The sequence below is a fragment of the Toxotes jaculatrix genome, chromosome 11 (genome assembly GCF_017976425.1).
Source record: "Toxotes jaculatrix isolate fToxJac2 chromosome 11, fToxJac2.pri, whole genome shotgun sequence".
NCBI classification, from domain to species: Eukaryota; Metazoa; Chordata; class Actinopteri; family Toxotidae; genus Toxotes; species Toxotes jaculatrix.
In genome coordinates this window covers 1,198,096-1,222,476 of record NC_054404.1, presented here as the reverse complement: position 1 = coordinate 1,222,476, position 24,381 = coordinate 1,198,096, and the positions used below count along the sequence as shown (strand labels likewise).

Sequence of the window (24,381 nt, the reverse complement as noted above, 5' to 3'; positions counted from 1 at the left end):
GAATTCTGTTCATCAGCTCATTCGCTGCTTTCTACTCAAATTTAACAACCAAACAAAAGAATAAAACAAGTATAAACTTCTTTAATTTTACAAGCAACCCGACAATGTTGAGACAACTATGGTACTAAAACAAGTGACAGTTCATGAGACAGCATCCTAATGTTTAAAAGACAAAGAGATTCACAATGTTAGAAAGAGCTGAGCAGTAATAAGAATTTAAAGGTATATTTTAACAGATTTAGTTCTGGCAGCGGAGTGGCAGTCTGGATTTCTGAGGCGTTGATGCAGCTTCATTTTCGGAGCCTTTTGGCCTGGTGGGGATCTTTGTCTCCTTCTTACCACCTTTTTTCTGCTGGGAAGAAAAGGGGAAATTACAACAGTGTAGATTCAGTTATTTTTGTCAGTTGCAGAAAAAAATCTTAAAGCCTGATTTTACTTTTCATTAGAAAGAACAGGACATCACGAATGCCAGATATGTTTTAATACTCTTGCCACTCACCTTGAAGAAGGGAACGCGTTTGCTCTCGTTGAAGACGAGGTTCTCGTCGATGAAGGACGGCTCTGTGGCCAAACTTTCATTACAGGTACTCAGCTCATCTTCCAGAGAGTCCTACACACAACGAAGAGGAACAAGGTGAAAATGAACCAATTAATAGAGGACTGCAGAATCAGCCTATTAAATATTAAGTGAGGTTCATTTAACCCAACGACTGGAGGAATCATCCTGTGTCCAACACTGCAGAGGCAGATTCAAATGTGTGTCACTGCCTCTGGGAGGAAAAACAAAAATACAATGACGTACGTGGTCAACCTGGCTGTGTTTGTCCTCCTCCTCTGGCTCCTCCTCCTCCATTGCGGCTTGCAGCTCCTCCTGCTGCCTCCTCAGGCTCTCCAGCAGCTCGCTGCGGCGCCGCGACTTCACCAGCTGCCTGGGATACACAAACTCCCGACGCTGAGGGGTGGCACCTGAAGGCAACAGCAGCAACTGGTTTGTGACTTGAGAACAAGACTCTGTATACTACATGATGATAATAATAATACACAAAAAAAAAAAAAAAAAAAAAAAAAAAAAGACGCAGGGTGAATCACTTACCAGTGGAAACATCCTGCTGCAGCTCATCCTGCAGGAAGCCGCTGACCAGCTGTTGGTTTGTCTCCATGTGGTCCTGTAGCTCAGCCCGCTGTTGGTCCAGGACAGTCCGGTCCTGGGAGGTCTGGTTTTGCATGGCCATCAGAGCACGCTTCGCCTCCTCCTGCCGGCACGACAGCTCGTCCCTGGCTTTGTGGAGCTGTTCGGTGCAGCACGTCGCGACGCTCTGGAAGAGACATGGAGATTTTCGACGATGTGTTTCTGTACCAGCTCCTCTCACATCTCATGGTCTCATCGAAAGAAATCAAGCAGCTTCTTCTTTTTTTTTTTTTTTTTTTTTTTTTTTTTACCTGGTGCAGGGTCTGAGCTTCAGTGGAACTCTTCCTCATCAGAGAGAGGTGTTCCTGGGCTCGGGTCTCTGCGTGCTCTCTGGCTCTGGCGCTCCACTGGAGGTCACGCTCCACCAGACCTGCAGTCACACATCAGCAGCGTTAACTTTACACTGAATGCACAGCAGATGTGAGTTTAAGCTTGACAAGTGGAGAAATAATCAGTCTGGTACCGGACACAGAGCTGTGGAGGTGGGAGCAGCAGTCCGTCAGCTCCTCCACCGTCTGCCGGCTCTCGTCGGCGTTCAGTCGCAGCGAAGAGGCGAGGGAGGAGGAGGAGGAGGAGAGGAGGTCCGCCTGGGTCAAGGCCTGGTGCTCTATTGTACTGCAGCCACTGCACATACCACAAACAAGATGGTGACAATGTGAAACAAATGGATATTCAACACATTTCAAAACTTAATACAAACGTGTTTCATTCTTTGTTCTAGGATTTTGAAACGTTGACGTTTGACAGAGACGTTTGAGAGAGAGACCCTGCAGGTGAACGTCTGTTCGTCTGTCCTTGTCTCACCTGCTGATGTTCTCCTGGAGGCTCTGTACAGGTTTCTGTAGAGCTCTGGAGGCCGAGCGCAGGTCTGTGTAGTCCCTCTGGGTCTCCATGGTCAGCAGGTTGAGCTGGTCCTGCAGACACTGGATGGTCTGCTTCATACCCTGACAGAAGGAAGCACAGCGATGATGTTAGTGAACTGTGAACTTAGATCAAATCACCCTGATTTTTCATCATACATTCAAACCCAACCAGGACAGAAGCTGCTGGACAAAGAGAAAGAAGAAGCAGTCCCTGCTCGGGTGCTGCAGATCAGCTCTTACCGTCTGATGTCTCTCCTGAGCCTGTCGGATCTCGTCCTCCAGCTTGTGGTGTTCAGCCTGCAGGGCGCTCAGACTCTGCACGGTGGCCTCACGCAGCCCCGACAGCTGCTGAACCAGGCCACTGAAAAACACACCCATCTCCTTCATCGCCTCCACCTGAGAGGGGAACATGATCAGAGTGATACGGAGGTACATGTCGGACACCATCGCTGGTGATGAAAAGCATAAGTAACATCGTTTTACTTTGAAATAAACAACTTTGTGTGTAACGGTTACACAACGAACAGGAGATATCTCTGGAAGAGAAGCATTTCCAGATAAAGACATTATCAAACACTCACACATTTAAGTGTGTTACTGGTATAAAACAAACACAGTCATGTACTGACCTTGTCGGCCAGAGCTCGCTGCGTCTCCACCGACGCTCTCAGAGAGTCATTGAGCTCCTTCACAGCTGATAAACCCATCAGAGTCCGAACCACTAAGACCTCCTCCATGTCCTGCCGATGCTCCTCCTGCATCCAGACAAAAACACGCACAAAAAACTCAAATGAAGGAAAGAAGTCGAGCGATTACTCAGCCTGTCAGGAATCAAAGTCTGAGGAAAACAGCAGCTTCAAACCAAACACATCAACCTTCAGTTAAACTGTCACTGAGCGGGCGGTCCGGTCCTCACCAGCAGCTGCAGCAGACTCTCCTTGTCCTGCAGACACAGCGTCTCCTGCTGCTGCACTCTCTCCTGACAGCGAGCCACGCCCTCGGCCACCAGCTGTCCGACTCCACCCACGAAGGACTCCACGGTGGTCAGAGCTCCATTCAGGGCCGCCTCGTTCATCACAAGCAAACCATCTGCAGAGGAATAAACGGGCAGAGACACGGATCAGAGAACCTATAAAAGCAACAACAACTTTACATGTCCACGTCCTCTACTGTCAACGCTCTCAGCAAAGCTAAATCATCAGTGTGTTGTTTGTTCTGTCCAGCGGCGTCGTGTCGTGGCTGTAACGCACACTGCAGCTCTCCGATCTTACCGACGGCCTGTGAATAGCTGCTCAGCATGTGGTGGTGTTTGGCTCCTTGCTGCTGGACGCAGCGCTGCATGGCGCTGAACGCTCCCTCCATACGCTGAGCAAAACTCTGCTGGATCTGCCTGTTGTGCTGCTCCACCTGTAATTTCAATCAGGTGTGTGTCTGTTAGTCCTGATGCAACATCCGACTGATGTTCATGCAGGTCTACAGCGACACACACAGTCATCCTTCAATCGCTCAGTCAAACATAAATCAGGTGTTAAGTTAGACTCAGTGTCAGAGCCAAACTGATGTCGATTAATCTGAGCCACAGAAATAAAATAATCGTCAACGTTTGAAATAATTATCAAGGAACGACTCGACTCCTGTGTGATGCTTGTCCACGGTTACAGAAGTTTGTAAAACACTTCACATCTGATCCCCGGTGTAACATGACCCCTGACCTACTGAGGGCTCAGATAATATTCATATATTCATACTATAAAACACGAGGAAGTCTGACGGTAATCATTCAGTGTATGATATCTGTGCACTGTGTGACCTTTCTCTTCCTGTCCAGCTTGTCATGGAGACCTGATACATCACTGGTGCTGGCGTGCACTGTGGTCAGCAGCTGAGAGGAGGAAACACAGAACACATGGTTAAAGCTCAGCGGTACGGTTCAGACACGTCTGACCATCTCATGTTCAGACTGATGGAACTGTTGCTGGCACAGGTTTTATTTTTAAACAGCAGAATGCAAACGAGGTAAAAAATCTCCCAGTGGGGGAAGTTTGGTCCAAACACAGCAGCATAACAGGAAGTGACACGCAGCATTCATTATTAATACACAGGGAAAGTTACAAGAAGAGAAAAGAGGAACAAATGACGGCAAACAAACCAAACCAGCCAAGATCTGCATGTAGTTAACGAAGCATCAGAGCAGAAACACCGGCACGTTCGCTCCTGTCATGTAAATTCAAGCATCGTGTGTCGTGGTGAAGTCGGCCTCAGTAAAGCGAGTCTGTACCTGTCCAGCAGTGTCGTACAGGGTTTCCTGGACTGAAGTGAGCTCCGAGCAGATGAACTCCTCCTGACTCAGCTTCTGTTTGGTCTGCTGCAGGTCTCTGCTCGTCTCCTCCAGCCTGAAAACAGCAAGCAACCGTTTGTCCAGAGGGCTCTTCTTTTACTCTGTGTGTTTTTATCTGTCAAGCTTAGCTGGGGCGGGGGAGGGGGGGGGGGGGCGGGGGAGGGGGGGGGGGGTGGGGGTAATCATCACCTCTGCTGCTTCTCATCCAGGTTTACAGTGCACTGCTCCAGTCTGGTTTTACTGTCCTCAAACAGCTCAGTCACCTGCACAGAGGGACAAAGTGTGAGGACAGCTGGTACAGGCAGAAACAATGGCGGCTACGAGAAACAGATCTGAGTTCCTCTTACAAGCAGCCAAGTGGTTTCTACGAGCCTGTGTGAAAGTGTGAATGTCAGCCACATGAATATTATTCACACGTCAACATGCTCATGGTGTAAACACTGATAAAACCTTTTCAATCATCTCATCTGCCCAAAAGTTTGTTAGAGGCCACATTCATGTCTTCAGTTCACTGGTTTCACCTGCTTCAATCTAAAACCCTGAAAATATTCAGTTTCCATAACGTGACAACTCTCTGCACCAACCTGCAACACTGAGTAATAACAATTATTATTATTAATAATAATAAGTTCTGAGTAATAAACCTGTGAGAGGAAAAGTCAGACTCTACCTTCCTGAGCTCCTCCTCCATGGCAGCGATCCGGTCAGTGTACTCTACTATCTGCTCCTCATGAGCGGAGATCTGAACCATCATACCCCTGAAACACACACACACACACACACACACACACACACAGCTCATCTGTTACATACCATCTCCACAGGCGACTGTACACGACCAAAAAATAAATATACTTTTTAAACTGCCCATAAAGACATACATCAGCCTGAGTCTTCTCTATAAAGAATTTTTCTACGCAGATAAAATTCGTACTCTGCTGAAACTTTTTTGTTGAATTATTTTTTTCCTGATGCATTTAGGCCAGAAACGAAATCCTTAGCTCACGAGTTTAACTGGTAAAACTAAAAGACCCCTCTGTGTTCTTCCTGCGACCTACTCGTAGTTCTCCGCAGACAGGTAAACTCCGTTCTTGTCTCGAGTGGCGGCCAGGTCACGCTTCAGACGTTCAATCTCCTCTGTGTATTCCTGAACAGGCGGAGACAAATCAACATTTTCCTTCAGGATGTCGAAACGTGTCGTTCGAGTCAAAGATGTTTTCTGACATATCAGCGAGTCGTTTCCCTTTGAGCCTGATTTCACACCAACACAAACAGGCGTGAACAGGAAGCTCGGCTCTACTCAGACTCGTCTACCTTGATGAGCGTCCTCTTGGTGAGTTTCTGGTTGACCTCAGGTTTGTTCATGATGTTCTTGGCTCTGCTCGCGTACTCCAGCGTGCTCAGAGTCTCCTGCACGGAGAGAAACAACATCCAGAGTCAGAGGAGTGAAGTGCACTGGAGCTGTGTGACGTCTGAACTTTAAAACCTTCATAAGCAAGCTGTGTTAAAACAAACACATTTGATCTCAGAGAGCAGAGTGAGCGTGTATTCACAGAGACAGCGGGACGTACCTCCAGGTTGCTGGATGAAGGCGACACTGTGGCGATGATGGACGTTTTCGTTCGTCCTCCCAGTGAGTCCTGCAGGATTCTTGTCAGCTTCGACTCTCTGTAGGAAGAGAACACACAGTCAGTGTGGACCGGTGAGTCGGCCGGGCTGGTGTATCTGTATCTGTCTGTATGTCAGCTGAAGAAACTGCAGTACAGTGTCGCTGTTACATAGTTTGTCCCACAGAGAGAACTGGCAAACTGGCTTTTACACTGTAATATGTTCTTAACACGTAGTTACATTTATTTAAAACAAGTCTTCTGTATCAGACCCTGTGAGTAAATCTGATTTTTCAAACTCCTAAACGTCACTGTCAGTAGAAGTCGGGCCGTACTAGTATAATAACAACTTAAAAGACAAGATGTCGAGCAGTAAACAACAAGATTCAAAGCCAACATTTGACTGTAGCACAGATCTGCACCTCTGCTCTCGTTAAATATGTTAAAGAGCTACAGAGAATAAAAAGAAGCCAGAGAAACAACAGTCAGGGTAAAAACGATAAGCTGTGGCTGAACTGAGGGTTTTGACTATTTCCTGATCAGAAGCAAGAAACCACAACTTTACACGTTTGGTTTTTGTACAGTGTTTAAAAAGGAAATATAACATGTTCACAGGACAGAGCCGCTCTCACATGCACATACACATACACAGACACACAGGCACACACACTACCTGTACGGGACGTGCGGCCTCTTCTCCACCAGAGCAGTGATCACTCTGCCCAGCGTCAGCAGAGACTGGTTGATGTTTCCCGCCTCGCGAGCTCGCTTGTCCACCGCACCTGAGCGCCCGATGTTCTCACTGCCGGCCAGATCCACCTGGAGGGGAGAGACGTTTACAGTGCTCGACTGCAGTAACATTCATAGGTGACACCTCACAAACACTCTAATCTTAGTTAAGTGGCCGTAGGACTGTAACTAACTAGTTACTGATTAACCTGCAGATTGTTTAATCTACAAAATGCAAAAAACAGAAGAGATAAATTTAGTTTGACTAATCATTGCATCGTTTTCAGCAAAGTAATTAATGAGAAGCCTTACTGATCGATGACTGTGGACAGTTATCACTTCAGCATTACTGACTTCTGTTTTAAAGCTCTTCACACTGAGGTTATTACCAGGTTGAGTTTGCCGATCTTCACCAGCTCCTCTCCATCCAGAGTGATCTCCTTCATGTGAATGGTGACCGAGAACACAGAGTGGGAGCGACTGCAGACGAAACAGGGAAACAGTGAGAGAAAAAAAAAAAAACACAAAGTGTGTGAAGTTTGAAATCTGTGAACGAACCAGCCGAGGTAGTAAATACTGCCCACAGCTGTTCCTGTGACTGCAGCAGCCACTATGAAAACAGAAACAGAAAACACATGACAACGTGCGATCGCACTACAGCTTCCTCCTGACGTGCACCTGGAGTAGGCGTTCATGAGCGTGGAGGCCGTCCTCCTCTTGGCTGATCCTCTCTCCAGGATCTGATAAACCTCATCTTTGTTGTGAACCGTCACCTCCTCCAGACCCTTCACCACTACACCACGCTGCAACACACAACACAGTCGTCAGAACACAGGGTGAAAAACCAGCAGCAACATCCCCATTCGTTCTGCAGGACCATCACTGCAGCTGAACAGGGAACATTTTAATGGATCTGTATCCACTGTGCTCCGTTAAAGAAGCTTCACATTTAGTAAAATACATTTTTATTGTTTTGGTCCAGAGGAAAAGCAAAATAAGGAAATCCCACAGTGTTTTCCTTTAAAAATGCAGAAGCAACACAGAGTTCAGCCAGAGCACTGAGCTGAACGCTGCACGAACTACAGGAGTCTCTCAAATGACATATCTTGGGATCGTGAATGCAGATGTTTATTGATTGATTTGGGTTTTTTTTTTGGGACCACACAGTTCGACAGTAACCTTGTTGCGTGGGTCATCGAAAAGCTGCAGCCGCTCGTTGACATCCTCGCTGGGGCTGAGCAGGTCAAACAGCTCCTCGTTGTAGATCTCCAGCAGGGAGACTTTGACGGAGAACTCGGTGCCGTTCTCAGAGAGCTTCTCAAAGATCTGGTGCAGCGTTCTGGGGATGATACCGGCCAGAGGGTCCTGACAACAACAATTCATCGTGTTTATTCCAACAGAAACAGACTTGTATAAAGATCGTGTCAGTGCCGGCAAAAAAGCAGGGAGCAGAAATACATCAGAGTCCCCTTTAAAGAGTCTGGACTCACCTCCTCCCAGGTGAACTGTTCATCTGGACTCCTCTCTCCCTCCATGGTGAACGTCTTTCCTGTTCCAGTCTGACCATAGCTGAACGAGACAGCAGAGAGGGGACAGTCTCTCATCTTCTATTTCAATAAAAACTCCAGCTTTTATATTAATAACACAAATAATTAGATTTAATCACATCACTGATTTATTACCGTCACCGACCCAGACTCGGTTCAGAGCAGAAATGAAGATTTGTTGATGTTATTTTATAGGTTAAGCTGCAGAGAACTTACGCAAAGACAGTGCAGTTGTATCCCATGATGACTTCATCCAGAATGGGACAAACGACGCTCCTGTACACGTCGATCTGTTTGGCAGCCGGACCAAACACCTGAGGAAAGATTACATTAGAAAAACTGAATAAAAAGAATACTAACCTCATACTAAACTGGATATCTGGGGGTTTTAGATTGTTGGTCTGGCAGAAACAAGGCATTAGAAGACTCATTATTTTAGGCTGCAGAGAAATTACAGCAGATATCTTTCACTGTTTTCTGACATTTGATTTACGAAACAGCAGCCAAAAAAAACAACATGGATTCTTAACAGCAGCAGCAAGCTGCTATTAAATAAATCACGATAAAGACAGAAGCAGCATGTTGAACGTCTGCATCCACTCACCATATCAAATGTGTAGGTCTTTCGTGACGCCTTATCGTTCATCCCTCCCGTCTTCACAATCACCTCCTTCCTGTTCTGATCACAGTCGATGACGCCATAGGACGACTTACGCTCCACTGTGTTAAAAGGTCTGAAAGTGCAGCACAGGAGAGGCAGTAGTAAGTGTTGTGGGTTTTATCTTTCAGATGCTCAGCAAACGACAGACACAAAAAGAGAAGAAGGCTGTTTCAGTAACACATTTCTGCAGCAGGTCCATTATTCTTTTTAATTTTTTTATTAAAACAACATGCAGAACACAGTGGTTGTACACTGAGTTTCTGAGGCATTCACCAAGTTAAATTTAGGAGTTGTAATATCACACTGACTGCAGTTTAATACAGGTGTCACAGTCATAGCAGAGACGATAAAATCCAGATATTTATTATTGGGGATATTTATTCATCCCCAATAATATCATTTATACCAATGACCTGTACAAACAGCAGAACATGGGTGGATAAAGTCAGAGGTCTGGGACAACAGTGCTGGTGATTTTTCTGCCAGCCAAATTAACACTGCCTACAGCAAGCTTGAAAAACTCATTTAGAAACACAAGATGTCCGCCACGTTACACACAGTTTAATTTAAACAGATTTAAACCCTGTGTGTCACACGGAGAAGCAGGTACTGAAACCTGGATCCCAGACCGACATGTAGGAAAATCGGTTTTCTGTCCATTACCTGCATCTGACGACGACCTGGATGTTTCTCCCCTTCTCCTCCCGTTTAACTCCGCTGTGGTTGTGTGAAGCCATGGTCGCAGAGAGACGCTCTCCTCCGCGGGTTTAATCTGGGAACACCGTCAAGCTACACACTTCAGATGAGCACGTAAACACAACCACGCTCCTGAGACGGTTTTCAGTCACTGTTCACGGCTGCTGACATATAACACCGACAGAGCTTAGTCACCGTTTAAAGCTGTGAGAGAAAGAAACGACTCAACTAACGACAAATTAGCTTATTAGCTAAAGCTAGCCAAACTGTACTCGGCGCTAATCTGAAATAACTCACCGTGTGACGGTGTACACGAATCCTCCTCTCCTTTAACAACGTATTCCGTTTGTTGTTTCCACCGGTGAAATGATGTACAGGTTATTTATTTAACGTCTAATTCCTCCTCCGACGGCTCAGTCCCGAAGTCTGTGGCGCTCTGAAGCCTCCGCAGAGAAACTTTTCAAACAGTACTTTTAAATTTTGATCGACCAATAGCGGGAGAGTAACGGCCAAACAAACGACGCCATTGGCCATGATGAACACGTGACGCCGTTGGCGCGGGGCATCACGGGAGGTTACAACATTATAACTGGCCAAGTTGCCGCAGCAGATGGAGACATTGCTCCGTTTCATGTGAGAGGTTTTAAATGATTATCCGCCGAGGAGCGCGCGCAGGTAACAGCGACGCTCGTTTACCGTGAAACCCGCTGGTCCGTCCGGGCTGACGGCGCAGAGGCCCGGCCCGGGCCGCCCGGGCTCAGGCTCCGAACCTTCCTCCTGTGGACGAGGCTTCTCTGCAAACAAGTGATGCAATAATATTTAATAAAAGACTAAAATGATGAGTCATAAACAGACCGCAGACTATAATGGGAAGTGAACTGCTCTGTATTGTTTTTGGAGTCTGGGTGGTTCTGATAAGAAAATCGTTTAACACCGTATTATACTTTTATTACCTATTTCATATGTTCATACATGTATTTAACGTGTATGTACACGTGTATGTATTTTAATCTTATTTTCATTTATTTCTATTTTCTCTAATTTTCATTAAATTGTTGTGGCTACTGTTCCTTTATGGAAGGAGAGTGGATCCAAACACAGTGACAAGAATTCTCATTTAAATAAGTGATTTTCTGTTCAATGTTCATAAATACAGAATCATACAAATACACAAAGGACCTGAAAGTGTTCAGATGAGTGATTTCAGTAAAACCGCCTGTCTCTCCAAAATAAACAAACAAAACAACACTATTCAAATGCTTTACCTCAGTCACTAACAACAAATAAAGTGATAAATAAAAAAAACAGCCAAATAATAAAGTATCTTGTACATTCATGCACTTTGTCTGTTTCAGGTTTATGATGTGACCAGTGGCGAGCAGCAATCCATCTGGACCGTCCGCCCACTCAGCCCCCTGAAGGGGACGAGGGGGTTGCCCTTTTTGCTCTGGCAACCCCTTACACACACACACACACACACTCACACACACACACACACACGTACACAAACATACACAAAACAAAAAAATCAGCTTTTTGCTGTTTTCTTACACCATCAGTTGCCTTGTTTGCCTCAGTTTGTTTAAACAGCCACGTTCACATGTGTGTTTTCAGCTGAAGGTGATGACCTCACCTGATTCAGTACTCTCTGTTTTATGAATGTATCTGATACCTGATGTCTACAGTTAGTTAAAATACCTTGTAGAACAGGTAGAACAGTAGCATCGGTTTTTAATTTACTGTCACACTAAGGCCTCAGTGATTCTCCCCACAGACCCTCTCACAGATATCTGTGAACGAACACCATGGACACGCAGTCCTTCTTATTATCCTACTTTCACATGGAACAAATTACGCAGCACATGGGGTGAAATGAACTGAATTCGCCTCATGTTGATCTAAATGCACTGAACTTAATATTTTATGTAACAGTAGTTGTTGGAAACTTTGCTGAATTTCTGGAAATTTTGTTAAAATCAGTCAGAAACTCACAGCAGCTGCAGATTCAGCCGATAATTCTCTGTAGGTTCATCACGAACAGAGACGCCTTTCACGTTGTCATTTGATCTGTAACTATTGACTATAGCTGCTTTAATATCGTGTATTATTATGTGTATTATTATTATATTACAGTACAGTACATTACAGTACATAGGGATTTAAATGGCCTTCAGCTGCTGGATCAAGTTGTGTGGTTTTAGGGATGGAAGTGAGCATCTGTCGCCACCATCAGGTCAAACTTTTCACTTTTTCAACAAAACTTCTACTTTAATATTTAAAGTGTTTGACCATATCATCATCATCATCATCACCATCATCACCACCACCAGCATCATCATCCTCGTGTCCAGAGCAGCAGCTGCCTTGCTCCAGGGTGAGGCAGGGCTCTCTGGCTGACCCGAACACCTCCGGCCTCCACTTCCAGTCAAAGAAACATCTCTGTGTTACAATCTGCTGTCCAGCAAAAAATCCACTTCATTACCATAACAATTTTAACTGCGAGGGTGGAAGCAACGTGAGGAGGGAACAATTGTATTGTTTCTCCCCCCTACACACTCTCTCTCTCTCTCTCCTTCTCACTCTCTCTTGCTCTCTCTCTCTATTTGTCATTGCCAGCCCACTCAGACCCCGGGTGATGATGACCCTTTCCGGGGACAAGCCAGAAACCCAGAGGAGCGGGTAACTTTGTGGTCGCACGGACGAACGTTGGGCGGCATTTGTCTCAGGAAACATCTCAGGTCCTTCTCTTTCTGTCTCTCCATCCATCTCTCTGGAACGAGGCCCGGTGGACGTGGTCTTGGTGGGACCCCTGACGGAGGAGAAGGAGGATTGGTCTTCCCTGCAGGTTTGAAGTGATTTTGATATTTGTCACATAAGAGTGTAAATCCACTTTAGTTGTGTATAAGCTGGGAGGTCGTAGAGAGTAAACCCACAGACTAACTTCACATCATGAAGACAAATACAGCAATTTGTGCTGATAAATATCTTTATATGTATTAATTTATAGAACAAATCATGTTGTCTGACATCGAAAAGATGGAGAACAGACCACAAACATGCATTCATTCATTCACTGATGGTTCTGTGTCTTCTGATGACCAACATTTACATGCATTAATCCTTGTTTTATTAACATTAATTAGTGCGATGTGTAGTTTTTGTATTTGTGTGTTTGTGTTGCAGAGAAAGATCCAGAAATGTCCAAATGTTTAAATAACATTTAAACCTGGAAACAGTTTAAATCAGTGTTTTACCAGTAAAGGCAAATAATGCAAAAACATAGCGATAACCAAAGTTATTTGTAAAGCTTTTCTTCAGTTTCAGGCTTCATAAAATATGTGTCGCTGCAGTTTGTTTCCTTGAGCTTGATGGCAGCTCCAAGATTTCTTCACTATGAAGACGCCAGAGGCAAAAAGCCTGAAATGAGTTGTTAGTTACACTTTATATTTACAGCTTCCTGTGAGAGCGGATATTTGATTTACTGTGGAGCTGAAACGATTATTCACTTAATCAATTAGTCGACTGACAGAAAATTAGACATTTCTCTTTATAAGTGCTTCATCATTTCAGTCCATTTTCAGGCTAAACTGCTGAACAACATTTTTTTTCTTTCTGGAAAAATACGGACAAAAAGATTAAATCATTAATCCAGAAAACAATCAGCAGATGAATCTTTGATGAAAATAATGGTTCATTACCAAATTTTTAGATTTTTTAATCTGGAAATTTCATATGAATGTGCATAAATTGTTTAAATTTAATGCATTTGCATCTGCAAAGTTGAGAATTTGGCTGGTAAAAGAAATTTTGAAAAAGAAACAACAGTCCAACGTGGAAACAGTACGAAAGGCTTTAAAAACAAAATTATAGTAAAACCTGAAGGAAAATCTGCAGAGTTTTGTGGTCGCAGCCTAATTATCGCCTCTGCTTTCATAATCTTCTCATTTTTATGCCTATTTTAGTGACAAAATTCTATAGAACGAAATGTTAAACGTGGACTTTTCTGTCATCTGTCAGTTAGTGTAAAAGAAAAGTGAAGGGCAGATACACTCGTCCACTCGTCCACAGATTATTCTCTGTTTTTCTTTCATTTTGTGCTTTCAAAGTTTCGAATAATGCAAAAGGGAAATGCCACAGATTTTATTGGATAATGTCCGAACATGTCACGGCTTCTTCCACCTTTGGTTCTTTGGCTTCGTAAACTTTATCGAAGCGATTTGAAACCTGATCCCTCAGAAAGCTAATTATCCTCATTGGATATCAGCCGACGACACATTCTGGGTCCCAGAGATAATGTTGAAGCCATTCACCGCAGCTCCGCGGTCATTGATGTGCCTGTCTATTATCCGACACTCAGCAGTCAATACATTTCCCATGAATATGCAATCGCTTCTATTGATGGCTTGGTTAGTGGGTTCATTGCCTAAACCTCCAAAACCCTGACTCATCCGCAGGCTGCTCGAGAATGTTATTCCAAAATGAGAAATCTGAGAAACACCTACTGCTTTAACAGAAAGAACACGATCATATCAGAATGATTTAGGTTTATTTGTTTGTCTGAACCAGGCCTGGAATTTCCCTTCGCCAAATTAAACAACACCTACTGGGTTAACATCAGTTAAATCTTAAGGTGCTTTCATGCAAGAGTCTTAGGTACTTTAAGGCCTCAGTGAATCATTTATCAAACATTTATTTGTACTGCTTCATAATTGAATTCTCAGTTTTAACCTAAATTTCCAGCGTGTGCAGCAGGATAGACCAGGAGAAGCGTGAGTCACCATCTGTTTAAAAGACCGATGTGTTGTGATGTGAATGGCAGCAGAAAATCCAGATGATTTATGGTGTTTATTTAAAGTCTGAGCAGCTTCTGCTGAAAATGCGATTCCACCTGACTGGATTTCAGAAATCTGTAAAACATTCAAACGCACAAATCACAAAGTCAAAGTGAAAACAAAGATGGAACTCTACAGATCCATGAGGAAAAACTGCTGCAGCAGCAAAGAAGATGGGATTCATTATTAAAAGTCAGTTCAAAACATTTAAACTGACATGTTTGGCGCTTAAAATAATAAATTACGTAAAGTAAGGCAGATAAATGTCAACAAAGTCTGCTGAGGCCCGAAGAGAGACATCAGTGGAGATTTTTTATGACTGAATGTTTTTCTAAATCCCAGGGACGTGTTAGTAAAGAGTGGATCGCTGGTGAAGCAGCTAGCAGCAGTTAGCATGAGAGGAATGAGAAAAATGAGCAGCGTCGTGTCACAGAAGTGAGAAGGCTGAGCTGCAAGTTTTCAAATGACTTTGTCGTTAGCAAAGAAAAGCCGCCTGGTGCTTTGTTCCTCCTGCTGTAACTGTGACAGAAATGAGCTGTGAGTATGAAGGTTTGAAGGCGACAGCATTTGCTCGAGCAGCAGACGATGGCTGCTGAAAACCTTCGACGTGGAGAGAAAAAGCCTCCGAAATCTGCAGTTTGCTTGTTCTTGTTGTTTTTCTGTGACGTTTGGTTGCAGAAATGGAAAAGAGGGTGGCAGGCGGTAAGCAGGCCGGGCGGCCCGACCCAGGCATCGTTTGAGGACCAAGACAAAGATCCATATTAACAAAAACCACAGATGACAGATGATTAATCGGCGTGGTGGGGTCTGCCGAGCCGCCGGACCCCCGGCTGACACTTCGAGCCACCAAACACAAAACCAAAAAACCCCCAGAGCCTCAGCGGCCCGGAGGAGCGTGGGCGAAGGGTGCAAGCAGGGCACCGTCCCCACGGAGCAGTGTGTGTGTGTGTGTGTGTGTGTGTGTGTGTGTGTGTGTGTGAGGAAAAGGAAAGATTTTGTGTGAGTGGGTTTGTGTTTGTTCGACAGATTCTGACAGAGAAAGTGTGTGTTGGTGTGTGTGTTTGTTACATGGACTCACTAAGAGTGTGAGTGTGTGTGTGTGAGTTACACTGAGAGAAAGTAAAAGTGTGTACTTGTGTGTGTGTGTGTGTGTGTGTGTGCATGCATGTATGTGTGGGAGTGTTTTTGTGTTTCCTAAGCTCATGTCTGTTCATTGCAGTGCGTGTGTGTGTGTTTGTGTGTGTGCGCATGGACCAACCAAACCCCCATCTGCCACAGGGTGGGCGGTTCGCCACACAACGACAATACACACCAACATTTTTGTAAGTGTGGGCGTTCAAAAGGCTCGGAGAGCTGCCGTCCTCCTGCTCGCTCTGTTCGTCTCTGCGGCTCAGAGACGCAGCAGAAGGCTGCAGCTTCGTCGTCTTTCTAATCAGCACATTAACCGATCAAACAGACGCAGGGTCACAGTTTAAATATGCTCAAACGTTTACACCTCAAACACCTTGATGGATCCAGTCTGAGTTTCCTGTTAAACACCAGAGCTCGTGTCCAGGATCAGAGCGGTTCATCCTCTGGGGACAATGAATATCTGTGAATATCTGCTGGGATTTCATAGAAACGTGGCCAGTAACTGTTGAGATAGTGAAGCTTCATCAGTGTGTTTGTGTGTTTCCAGGTGTTTGCAGTGTTGGAAAGTAACTAACTACATTCGCTCACGGAGTATTTCTGGACTTACTACAAACAGGGATCTTTGTCAGACATGATGTGTGCGTCTGCCTGTGTGATGACTGATAACATGTTGTGTGTGTTTCCCTCCTTTTGGAGCAATGGATGCTGGGATAGTCTCCACAGCTGGAATGAAAACGCACAAAGAGTTTGAGTCTGTTTGTTTCCTGATTTTAGAGAAAGACTGAACCACAGTTGGAGACAGACGAGCTCCTGACCTGACGCTCTTTATTCATAAGAAAGAAAAGAAAGTAGATTTAAAACTTTCAGATTTCCGTTAAATCAGTGAGATTAATGAGACGTGTCTGTATATTTAAACCTCCAAACCTCAGGCTCTGTCATCACTCTCCAATCCAACCAACTCCTCAGGCCAAAGAATCAAATGATTCTTCTCTCACTCATCACATCATCTAACGCAACGGCCCAACAATAGCAAGTCAGAGCAGTAATCTGTTCCTGACAAGGCAGGAGAGAAAACAAATGGGTCTGTGGAGTCAGTGTGTGGGCTCATCTGGCACAAAGACAACACAATGTAACACAACAACCCGGATACCAGCCATATAAGCAGGCAGGGATCCTCTCACCTCATCGGAGAATCCATTTATGGACAAAGTGTGACCGGAATTCCGAATGAAGCATCTTTTTTTTTCTTTCTTTTTTTTCCCAGACGGCGCGAGCTGCACGAAGCACGTGCTGATGTTTGTGTTGAAATAAGATCACAAACTTCAGTTTATTGTGTTGACAGTTTTGTGTATTTTCCTTTAAACTCGAAGGTGCGCGGATCTTGATTGTTGCCACGTTTCGTCACGAAAAACTCCACCAGACCTATTTCTGGAGTTCCCTCTTTTTTTTCCAGATCCAAGTCCATATTTGGCAAATGACGTGACACCTAGAGATTCCCTTCATAACCATACTGCACCATCCACGAGCTATTTACAGGAGATGAGAGGCGGAACAGACAAAATGAGGGAAAATATTCATCATGTTTGAGATTCAGTCCGACAGCGGACTGGAAAAACTGACTTAAACACATCATCACTTTAAAGCGCCTCATCTCCATCTCTGAGACAGAATGACCGCGAAAATAGCTGACGAGGTTTCTGCGTCTCTCAGCAGCGTTGTAGACAGTGTTCCTAAAGATGTGTACACGGCGCAGGGGGGGCTGCCTTCACACAGCTCCATTGTTTTTAAAGAAGAGGCTGTAGGAGAAGAAGAGCATGAAGGGAAACCCGATGAGAATGAAGGCGGTAAGAATTTGTGTCATTTGGTTTGGATGAAAGTGGAAAATATCTGTATTGATACGGTAGGTGAGAGATGATGTGGGTAATGAAGTCGTGATTTTTCTGTAAGGTGCCAAACATGGCATCAGATGTTAGTGTGAACCTTTATTTCCGGTCTGCGATCCCTCTGACGGACTGCACTGTTCCTCGTGTTTCAGGTGTTCTTCTGTTCGACGAGAAGAGCGCACCTGAGCTGCCTCTCCACGGCGACTTGGCGCAGTACGTGGCAACTTTACGCACGCACCCCGTGGCGTTCACCGGCAAGTTCTCTGTGGACTCCAGAGGTGCAGGGGGACCGTGGACGCCGGGGGACATCATCAACGTGGTCAGCGCGGACATCGCCACCCCGGGCCCGGCCACTGTGTCTGGATCGCCTCCAGCATCTCCCGATATTTACGCAGGAAGAGCAGGAGGTGACGCAGCGGACGCGGGGGACGTTGCCATGGCGCACGGCCAGCCGGACATCAGCCACATGTACGCGCCCCCTCACCCTCACCCGCACCCGCACCCGGCTCCTTCCTACTCCTGCAGCGGGGACATCTACCAAGACCAGTCGGCAGGGAGCTACCTGGCAACGTCCACCTGCGCCGTGTCCTACCACCCGCCTCCGTCCTACAACTCCGCGCCCAAACCGACTGTGGACGGCGCCGCGCTGCTCTCCATCATGCCCGAGTACGGAGGCTTCTACCAGCAGAGCTGCCAGAGGGACATCCAGACGGCTTTCCCGGAGAGGAAATCCCTTTCGTACCCGCTGGACTCCCTCAGGGTTCCTCCGCCTCTCACGCCTCTCAACACCATCAGGAACTTTACGCTCGGTGCGCCCTCGTCGGCCTCCGAAGGTCCGATGGCCGCCGCCTTCCCCAGCCACCAGAACCTCCCTCTCAGGCCGATCTTGAGACCCAGGAAGTACCCGAACCGACCGAGCAAGACGCCCGTCCACCAGAGGCCGTACCCGTGCCCAGCGGAGAGCTGCGACCGCAGGTTCTCCCGGTCGGACGAGCTGAGCCGGCACCTGCGCATCCACACAGGGCACAAACCCTTCCAGTGCCGCATCTGCATGAGGAACTTCAGCCGCAGCGACCACCTCACCACCCACATCCGCACTCACACCGGGGAGAAACCCTTCTCCTGCGACCAGTGCGGGAGGAAGTTCGCCCGGAGCGACGAGAGGAGGAGGCACATGAAGATTCACCTGCGGCAGAAGGAGAAAAAGTCCTCTGCGTCCTAATCCTCACCGCGCTCGACCCCACGCTGCTGAATGTAAACTTGATGTGAACACGAGCTTTGGGCTCCACATCCTGCCCCCCCAACCCCCTCCTCCCAGATCCCAGACTTTATCTTGTAGTTTATTGCTCTCAGAAAAGCGAAGAAGCCATATCTTCAGAATCAGGGAGTGTGTTTGATTATCCCTTCATTATTTATCACATCAGCTAAAACACGAATCCTCACTCATCCCTCTCTGGTCCAGATTATTACCACAAACGATTTGCCACATCAGATCAAAGCTGGACGTTTTGGCGTTAAATTCAGCGAAATGTAAAGGGAGTTTGGTTTGTAGGACTGAATGTGAAGCATCAGGTGTCAGTGCTCTTTAAAACACAGTCGGTTACAGAATGTGTGACAGAGATGCTACAGCTCACAGCTTCAGAGCTCTGTGGCAAAGTGTTGTGTTCACGGTCTGTGCTTCAAGCTCTCAGGGATTCAGTCACAGTTCAGGCTGCAAAGACGGAACCAAAATCCTGCAAGTCAGCTGAATCTGAGAGGCAGGAGGGTTTTTACTGCACAGCCTCCAGCTGTGGGTGGTTTGCTTTCAGCTGCAGTGAAATGCACAAAATCTATTTTAAGAAAAATGAAAGTTTCACTGGAATCAAATGGGATTTTTGGAGCCTCACTTCAACTTTGCCCTTTGTCCAAAACAAAAACACTGTTCCACTTGAAAACAAAAAAAAAAAAAATGTTTGCAGTGAGGAAAATGAAATTTAGGACTCACCCCATCACTGACCATCACCACACTGTAAATTCTGATTTGATGGTGGTGAGCTGGGAACCTTCGCTTCCTCTGGCTGATGGTGGAGATGTGAACTTGTGTCAAAGCTGAAGGATGATTTCCAGGTTTTACAGGAGACAGACACACAGTCAGTGTGTGTGTGCTGTACTGTTGTGAGGCCAGAGACTGAAGATCACTGATGATGGTGGTGGTTTTTATACTGTTGGTGCTGTAACATGTCGCCCTGCAACATATGAACATATGGGGGGGTGGGGTGTCAGACATAAGGCGGGGCTGAGGTGGGAAACTTAGAGAAAACTTCATTGGCTGAGTGCAGCAAAATGGAGCCTTTTTTAAACCAGGTTTTGTATCATGTCAGAGTTTTACTAACGGGCCTGATGAGGAGTCGACACTGGTTTGTTCCACACTGCTCGTGTCACATGCTCGGGGTTTTTATGAGACTGTAGCCTGATAATCTGTTTACTCTCTGGATAGATTTTTATTTTTGGATGTTTCCAGGTGTTTCACACACCTGTTGACACTCGTAAAGATCTGACCAGCATTTCTACCTGATGAATGTGAAATGGAGAGAAAGAGAAAGAGTCACTGGACGAATAAAAGTTCTGTTTTTGTGTTTTGAAAATTTTTATGCAAACAAGTCGAGCACTAAAGCTTTTCTTCTGCTGGACTGATGCTTCTTGTCGATGCAAATAAATGTTGTTCGGTTGGTGTGGCTGCTCGTCGCTGCTGCTCTTTATTTTGGCTCTCACATCCAGCTGCTGGTGAATCTACATCTAAAAACATCTACATTTCTTCTGGAGCTTTCGATCACGTCACATGATCTTCAACAGTAGATGTTCAGACTTCCATTTGATTTGTTTAGCATCAGTTCTCATGAGCTCTTCCCACTTTAAAACATTTTCAGGTACTTAAATTACTCTATGAGGCCAAAAGTATGTGGACACACCAGCCCGACCACTGTAACGTGCTTTTGGCTGATTTCTGTTTTCCCAGTTTAGTGTAAGTGTGAATGTAACTGGAGTTTTTTTATTTCTCTGAACGCAGACGACCACCGTCACTGTCTGTCTTTGTCGTTCACTTTCCCAGACACATGTCCCCCAGCGGCCAGTTTGTGGTATTACAGCCTACACCTACCCATAATGCTCCTCTCTGCAGAGAACTTTACACAGAGTAATGGTTCAGCAGCTGCTGTGTGAAGGACGTGAACGAAGCAGACGCATGTAGGCAAAAATAAACAGCACATTTTATATGAACAGACAGAAAATCTTCATTACAGGCGAAACACATGGATACAGCCACTGTTCGTTTAACTACGAGCATCTGCTGTAGACTCAGGCCTGATTCAAAGAGTCTCCGTTCCCACAGCGACACAGCACAGAGCAGGTTGGTCTCACTCACTGACCTGAACTGCAAGTTTTTATTCTTCATCTCTGAAATAAAAGTCAGTGGAAATTTATCGTTTCACATTTCAAACAGTTTAACTTCCCACACTGCATCGAGTTAGCATCATTTTCCTGTAGTGCACATAACGTTTGAATGAAGCCGCCGACATGAACCAGTGTTACTTTACAGGTAAATGCTGATTTTAAGTAGCAGAGGATTTGTTCAGTCTGAGCTGCTAATAATCACTGTTCACTCTTTAAACTTTATTACAAACACAACCTTCAACAGCATGAAATCCTGATTCAGTCCCACCTCAAACTGGGACACACACACTTCAGATCCTTATTCTGTGGTCACTGAGCAGCGAAGCCTGATTTAGTGCACGTCCTTCACACCTGAAGAATCAGTCAGCAATCACAAATCACAAACACAGTCCTGAGGAGCAAACTGTCTCCGAAGAAACAGAAGGCAGGCAGACAGTTCGTAGAGTCCGAACCACGTCAGCAGAGACCTGAAGGCTCACATCTCCATCTGAACAAACACACACCACAAAGCCTGAAGCAGGAAGACGGTTAAAAGACACGGACACGGTCCCTCTGTGGTCCAACTGGGCTCAGGACAGACTGGCTTTTAATGCTGCATTCAAGAAGCAGTCAGAAGTCTGGAATTCTCAGCAAGCACATTATAAACCCAGACGTTATGTTTCAGTGTTTTATGAATGCATCATTCATGCAACAGATAATATTTCGGATAAATAGGACGGAAACTGTTCATATAAGAGCTGCGTACCACCAGTAAGCACTTCCTTTAGACTGAAGGCCATGCAACACTAGAAGCTGAAATGTAGTGTAAAGGTCATTCGAAGCACTGCTGTGTGATGCTTCAACTTCTCTGAAATCTTGCCCGAACTTTGCATCTTGGAATCAAAAGTGGAGGCAATGACTCCGGCTAAGATGCCAGCAGCAAACTCAGATTTCCCGACTTTTCTGGAACGCAGCATTAGCACCCTGCACATCATCAAGTTGTCATTTCTTGGCATTACTCATGCAAAAAAAAAAAAAAACCCTCCCGGGGTCTTATTTCAGCCTGTTGTTCACATCGTTCTGATTTTCAGTTTTTAACCTTTTAGGCCGATGAAAAACTAAATCTGTCCACATGTGATCAAACTGAGCTCAGAGCAGAAAACCTTTAGGGCTTGTTGTCTTCATAGTTGTTGAGCAGTCGACAACAGGTGACCCCAGCAGGAAGCAAACCTCTGACACATACCCCCCCCCCCCTCCCCCACACACACACTTTCCCTGGTTACACCTTTACATTTAGCTGCTCCTGAAAAGTCTCCTCCCTCTAAGGACCAAATGCATCCTGGAAATGTGATTTAATTCTAAAAACTGAAAACAGTTGAGGAGAAGATGATGAGGAAGCGAGCCACTCATCTGTTTCCTGACTCTAACGTCCTCAGTGCAGACACACAGAGGGATCTCTGGACTGGCTGGGTCCTGTTCTGCTCGGAGCCCAGTGGAAACTTGAGTTGTTGTATTCCACCTGTGCAGAACTGTAAACGGCACCTGTCGCTGAGGTCACCTGGTGTCGAGCTGTACCGTTTCTCTAAAGGGAAACCTGCTCTGCCTGGTCTGAAATGAATCCCGGGGTTTGACCCTGTGAATCACACTCTCCTTCATTTAGCCCAGTCTGTCCAACCGTGTCCGACCTTGTGCCACTACAGGGTCTACAAACCAGACCAGCCCGAGAAAAGGAGACATTCTGAGGCCGCAGGTGAGTCAGGTGGATCAGAGGCAGACCTCCGGGCCCGGGTAGGGCTCCCCTCCGCACCAGAAATCCGGAGGCTGTGAGATCTCCATGAGCCAGACCTCCTTCTCCTTCTGCTCCGTCTGCTCCGTGGTCTGAACCTCGGCTTCTGTCAGAACCCTGTAATAGTGACAGTCTCTGCCGTCGTCCGGGTCGTACGGCGGGGCCAGGATGTCCATGAACGCCGTCGGGCCGTCCACGGCGTCGATCTGGTGCAGGTTGTCCCGGTCAGGGGAGAGGACGCACGGGCCGCTCTCCGCCGTGTACTCCCCGGTGGAGCGGAGCACGGAGCGCCGCAGAGCGCCCATATGGGCCGCGGGAAGCGGCGGCGCCGCCTGCGTGCTGCCGGCCGGCCGCTCCAGCCTGTCGAAGCAGCTGATCCTGACCTTGCCGTACATGACTTTGAGCACGCCGTGCATCCCCGGGTGGTCGTGCAGAGGAATGGAGGCGCCGCTTTTCAGCAGAAATACCCCCATGCTGAACTGGTCCGTCTCGCAGATGTGCATGTAGGTGACCGGGGGCGCGCCGTGGTGGTACGGGGGCGGAGAGGGCACACCGGGGGAGCTGTCGTCGGCTCTCCGCGGGACGAGCTTCAGGTCCGCGGCTTGCACTTCCGTCATCAGGCTCTTCAGTTTACCGAGGTTCTCCAGGAAGGATTTACCGGCGTCCTCGCCGACCCGGGGCGGGCTCCTGAAGGTGACGAGGGCCTGTCGGGCGATTCTCTGAACGATGGAGGTCATGCTGCCGTCGCCTGGCATCATACCGACACGAGAAACGGGCTGTCCGGGCTCCGCTGGACGATCGTTAGCTGTGGCCTCTGGCTAGCTCCGAAGATCGTCTGTCACAGCGATGACTCACTCCGCAGACATTCTTCGTCCTCGGATTTTAGGCCCTTTGGGACGCCGTGCTGTTTAATTAGTCTGAATTCACAAGAAACATAAATAGAAGATAAATATAAAAATATTTTTATCAGTATGAAAAATGACAGACGCTACGAAGGCAGACAGGGAGGGTTTTCAGGCTGAGGGGTCTACCTGCTTCTGGCCCAGGGACCCCTGACCCCCTTGAAGCCCCGGGGCCAGAACCTGCATGTGGGGTGACTGTTAATATTTCTTGTTGAAAAGTAAATCAAATGACGAAAAACCTACAAATTACAGACACAAAGACAGAAAATGACTGAAAATAGATCCCGAACGACCTCAATCCTCTGAGCCTCGTCCCTTTGAAGGGTGGGGGCCTTTTACACGTCGGTGCTCAGGCATCTCACAATCCATCCATGAATATGTTCATCTAAACTGCTCAGATATCACAATGTCATGTTCAAATATAATTTGAAGAAAAGTAAACTACGCGTGAAACGTCTGAAGGGCAGCAAACCTGCGCCACACCTCAGGACAGAGTGGGACCTCGGCTCTTTTCCCCTGTCTTCGATCAGCCTGACACCACGTTCATTGGCCGCTGGAAACCGTCTGTTTTCTGCTCCTTCACGTGTTCATTCATTCGCCTTCTCCGCCGATGAACACATGAGGGTTCGCGTTAGAAAGGCACCGGGCGGAGGAGGGGTGATGTGGGGGTGGTTTCAGGGCGAACCTCACTCAGCGTCGCTCCGTCTTTTTCACTTCAGTTCCCCATTTTTGAAGAACTGTCAAACACGTCCGCACCAGTCTGCACGTTACACTTTACACCTCGTGCATTGTGGGATACGTAGTCCGCT

General features: G+C 46.5%; 4 protein-coding genes across 9 annotated transcripts in view; 1 reads left to right on the top strand and 3 right to left on the bottom strand.

The window, feature by feature from the left end:
• Positions 1-65: 65 nt before the first annotated feature.
• On the bottom strand, positions 66-10,115 carry kif11 (kinesin family member 11). 3 transcript variants are annotated; one of them, XM_041049585.1, is made up of 27 exons: positions 9,928-10,115; positions 9,598-9,791; positions 8,878-9,007; positions 8,490-8,587; positions 8,217-8,295; positions 7,906-8,091; positions 7,405-7,529; positions 7,116-7,206; positions 6,671-6,816; positions 5,962-6,058; positions 5,705-5,800; positions 5,449-5,537; positions 5,061-5,148; positions 4,580-4,653; positions 4,331-4,445; positions 3,863-3,934; positions 3,324-3,459; positions 2,969-3,141; positions 2,682-2,807; positions 2,293-2,448; positions 1,994-2,133; positions 1,653-1,813; positions 1,441-1,559; positions 1,094-1,316; positions 803-966; positions 500-610; positions 66-352 (listed from the first exon to the last, which is right to left on the bottom strand). In XM_041049585.1, exons 2-27 carry the CDS (start codon positions 9,669-9,671, stop codon positions 239-241), a joined length of 3,183 nt encoding a protein of 1,060 aa, XP_040905519.1. In that variant the 5' UTR covers positions 9,672-9,791; positions 9,928-10,115; the 3' UTR covers positions 66-238. The 3 variants fall into 3 exon arrangements, with proteins under 3 accessions (XP_040905519.1, XP_040905518.1, XP_040905521.1); XM_041049584.1 differs by having other exon boundaries at positions 9,598-9,706; positions 9,928-10,114; XM_041049587.1 differs by having other exon boundaries at positions 66-349; positions 9,598-9,706; positions 9,928-10,114.
• znf365 (zinc finger protein 365) overlaps positions 5,156-24,381 on the bottom strand; it is a 33,217-nt gene continuing 13,991 nt past the window's right edge. Inside the window, exon 7 of the transcript XR_005894892.1 lies at positions 5,156-5,187. The gene's annotated coding sequence lies outside the window, so the exon portion shown is untranslated. The remainder of the gene's footprint in view (positions 5,188-24,381) is intronic.
• adob (2-aminoethanethiol (cysteamine) dioxygenase b) lies at positions 8,539-24,381 on the bottom strand. 4 transcript variants are annotated; one of them, XR_005894893.1, is made up of 3 exons: positions 24,056-24,381; positions 21,195-23,587; positions 8,539-8,549 (listed from the first exon to the last, which is right to left on the bottom strand). XR_005894893.1 is itself a non-coding variant. In XM_041049597.1 (2 exons), exon 2 carries the CDS (start codon positions 23,426-23,428, stop codon positions 22,649-22,651), a length of 780 nt encoding a protein of 259 aa, XP_040905531.1. In that variant the 5' UTR covers positions 23,429-23,587; positions 24,045-24,381; the 3' UTR covers positions 20,702-22,648. The 4 variants fall into 4 exon arrangements, 3 of the variants coding, with proteins under 3 accessions (XP_040905531.1, XP_040905530.1, XP_040905532.1); XM_041049597.1 differs by lacking the exon at positions 8,539-8,549 and having other exon boundaries at positions 20,702-23,587; positions 24,045-24,381; XM_041049596.1 differs by lacking the exon at positions 8,539-8,549 and having other exon boundaries at positions 20,702-23,587.
• On the top strand, positions 17,263-19,248 carry LOC121189459 (early growth response protein 2b-like). The gene is made up of 2 exons (XM_041049591.1): positions 17,263-17,437; positions 17,629-19,248. The coding sequence occupies exons 1-2, from the start codon at positions 17,263-17,265 to the stop codon at positions 18,696-18,698; spliced, it is 1,245 nt and encodes a 414-aa protein (XP_040905525.1). The 3' UTR covers positions 18,699-19,248.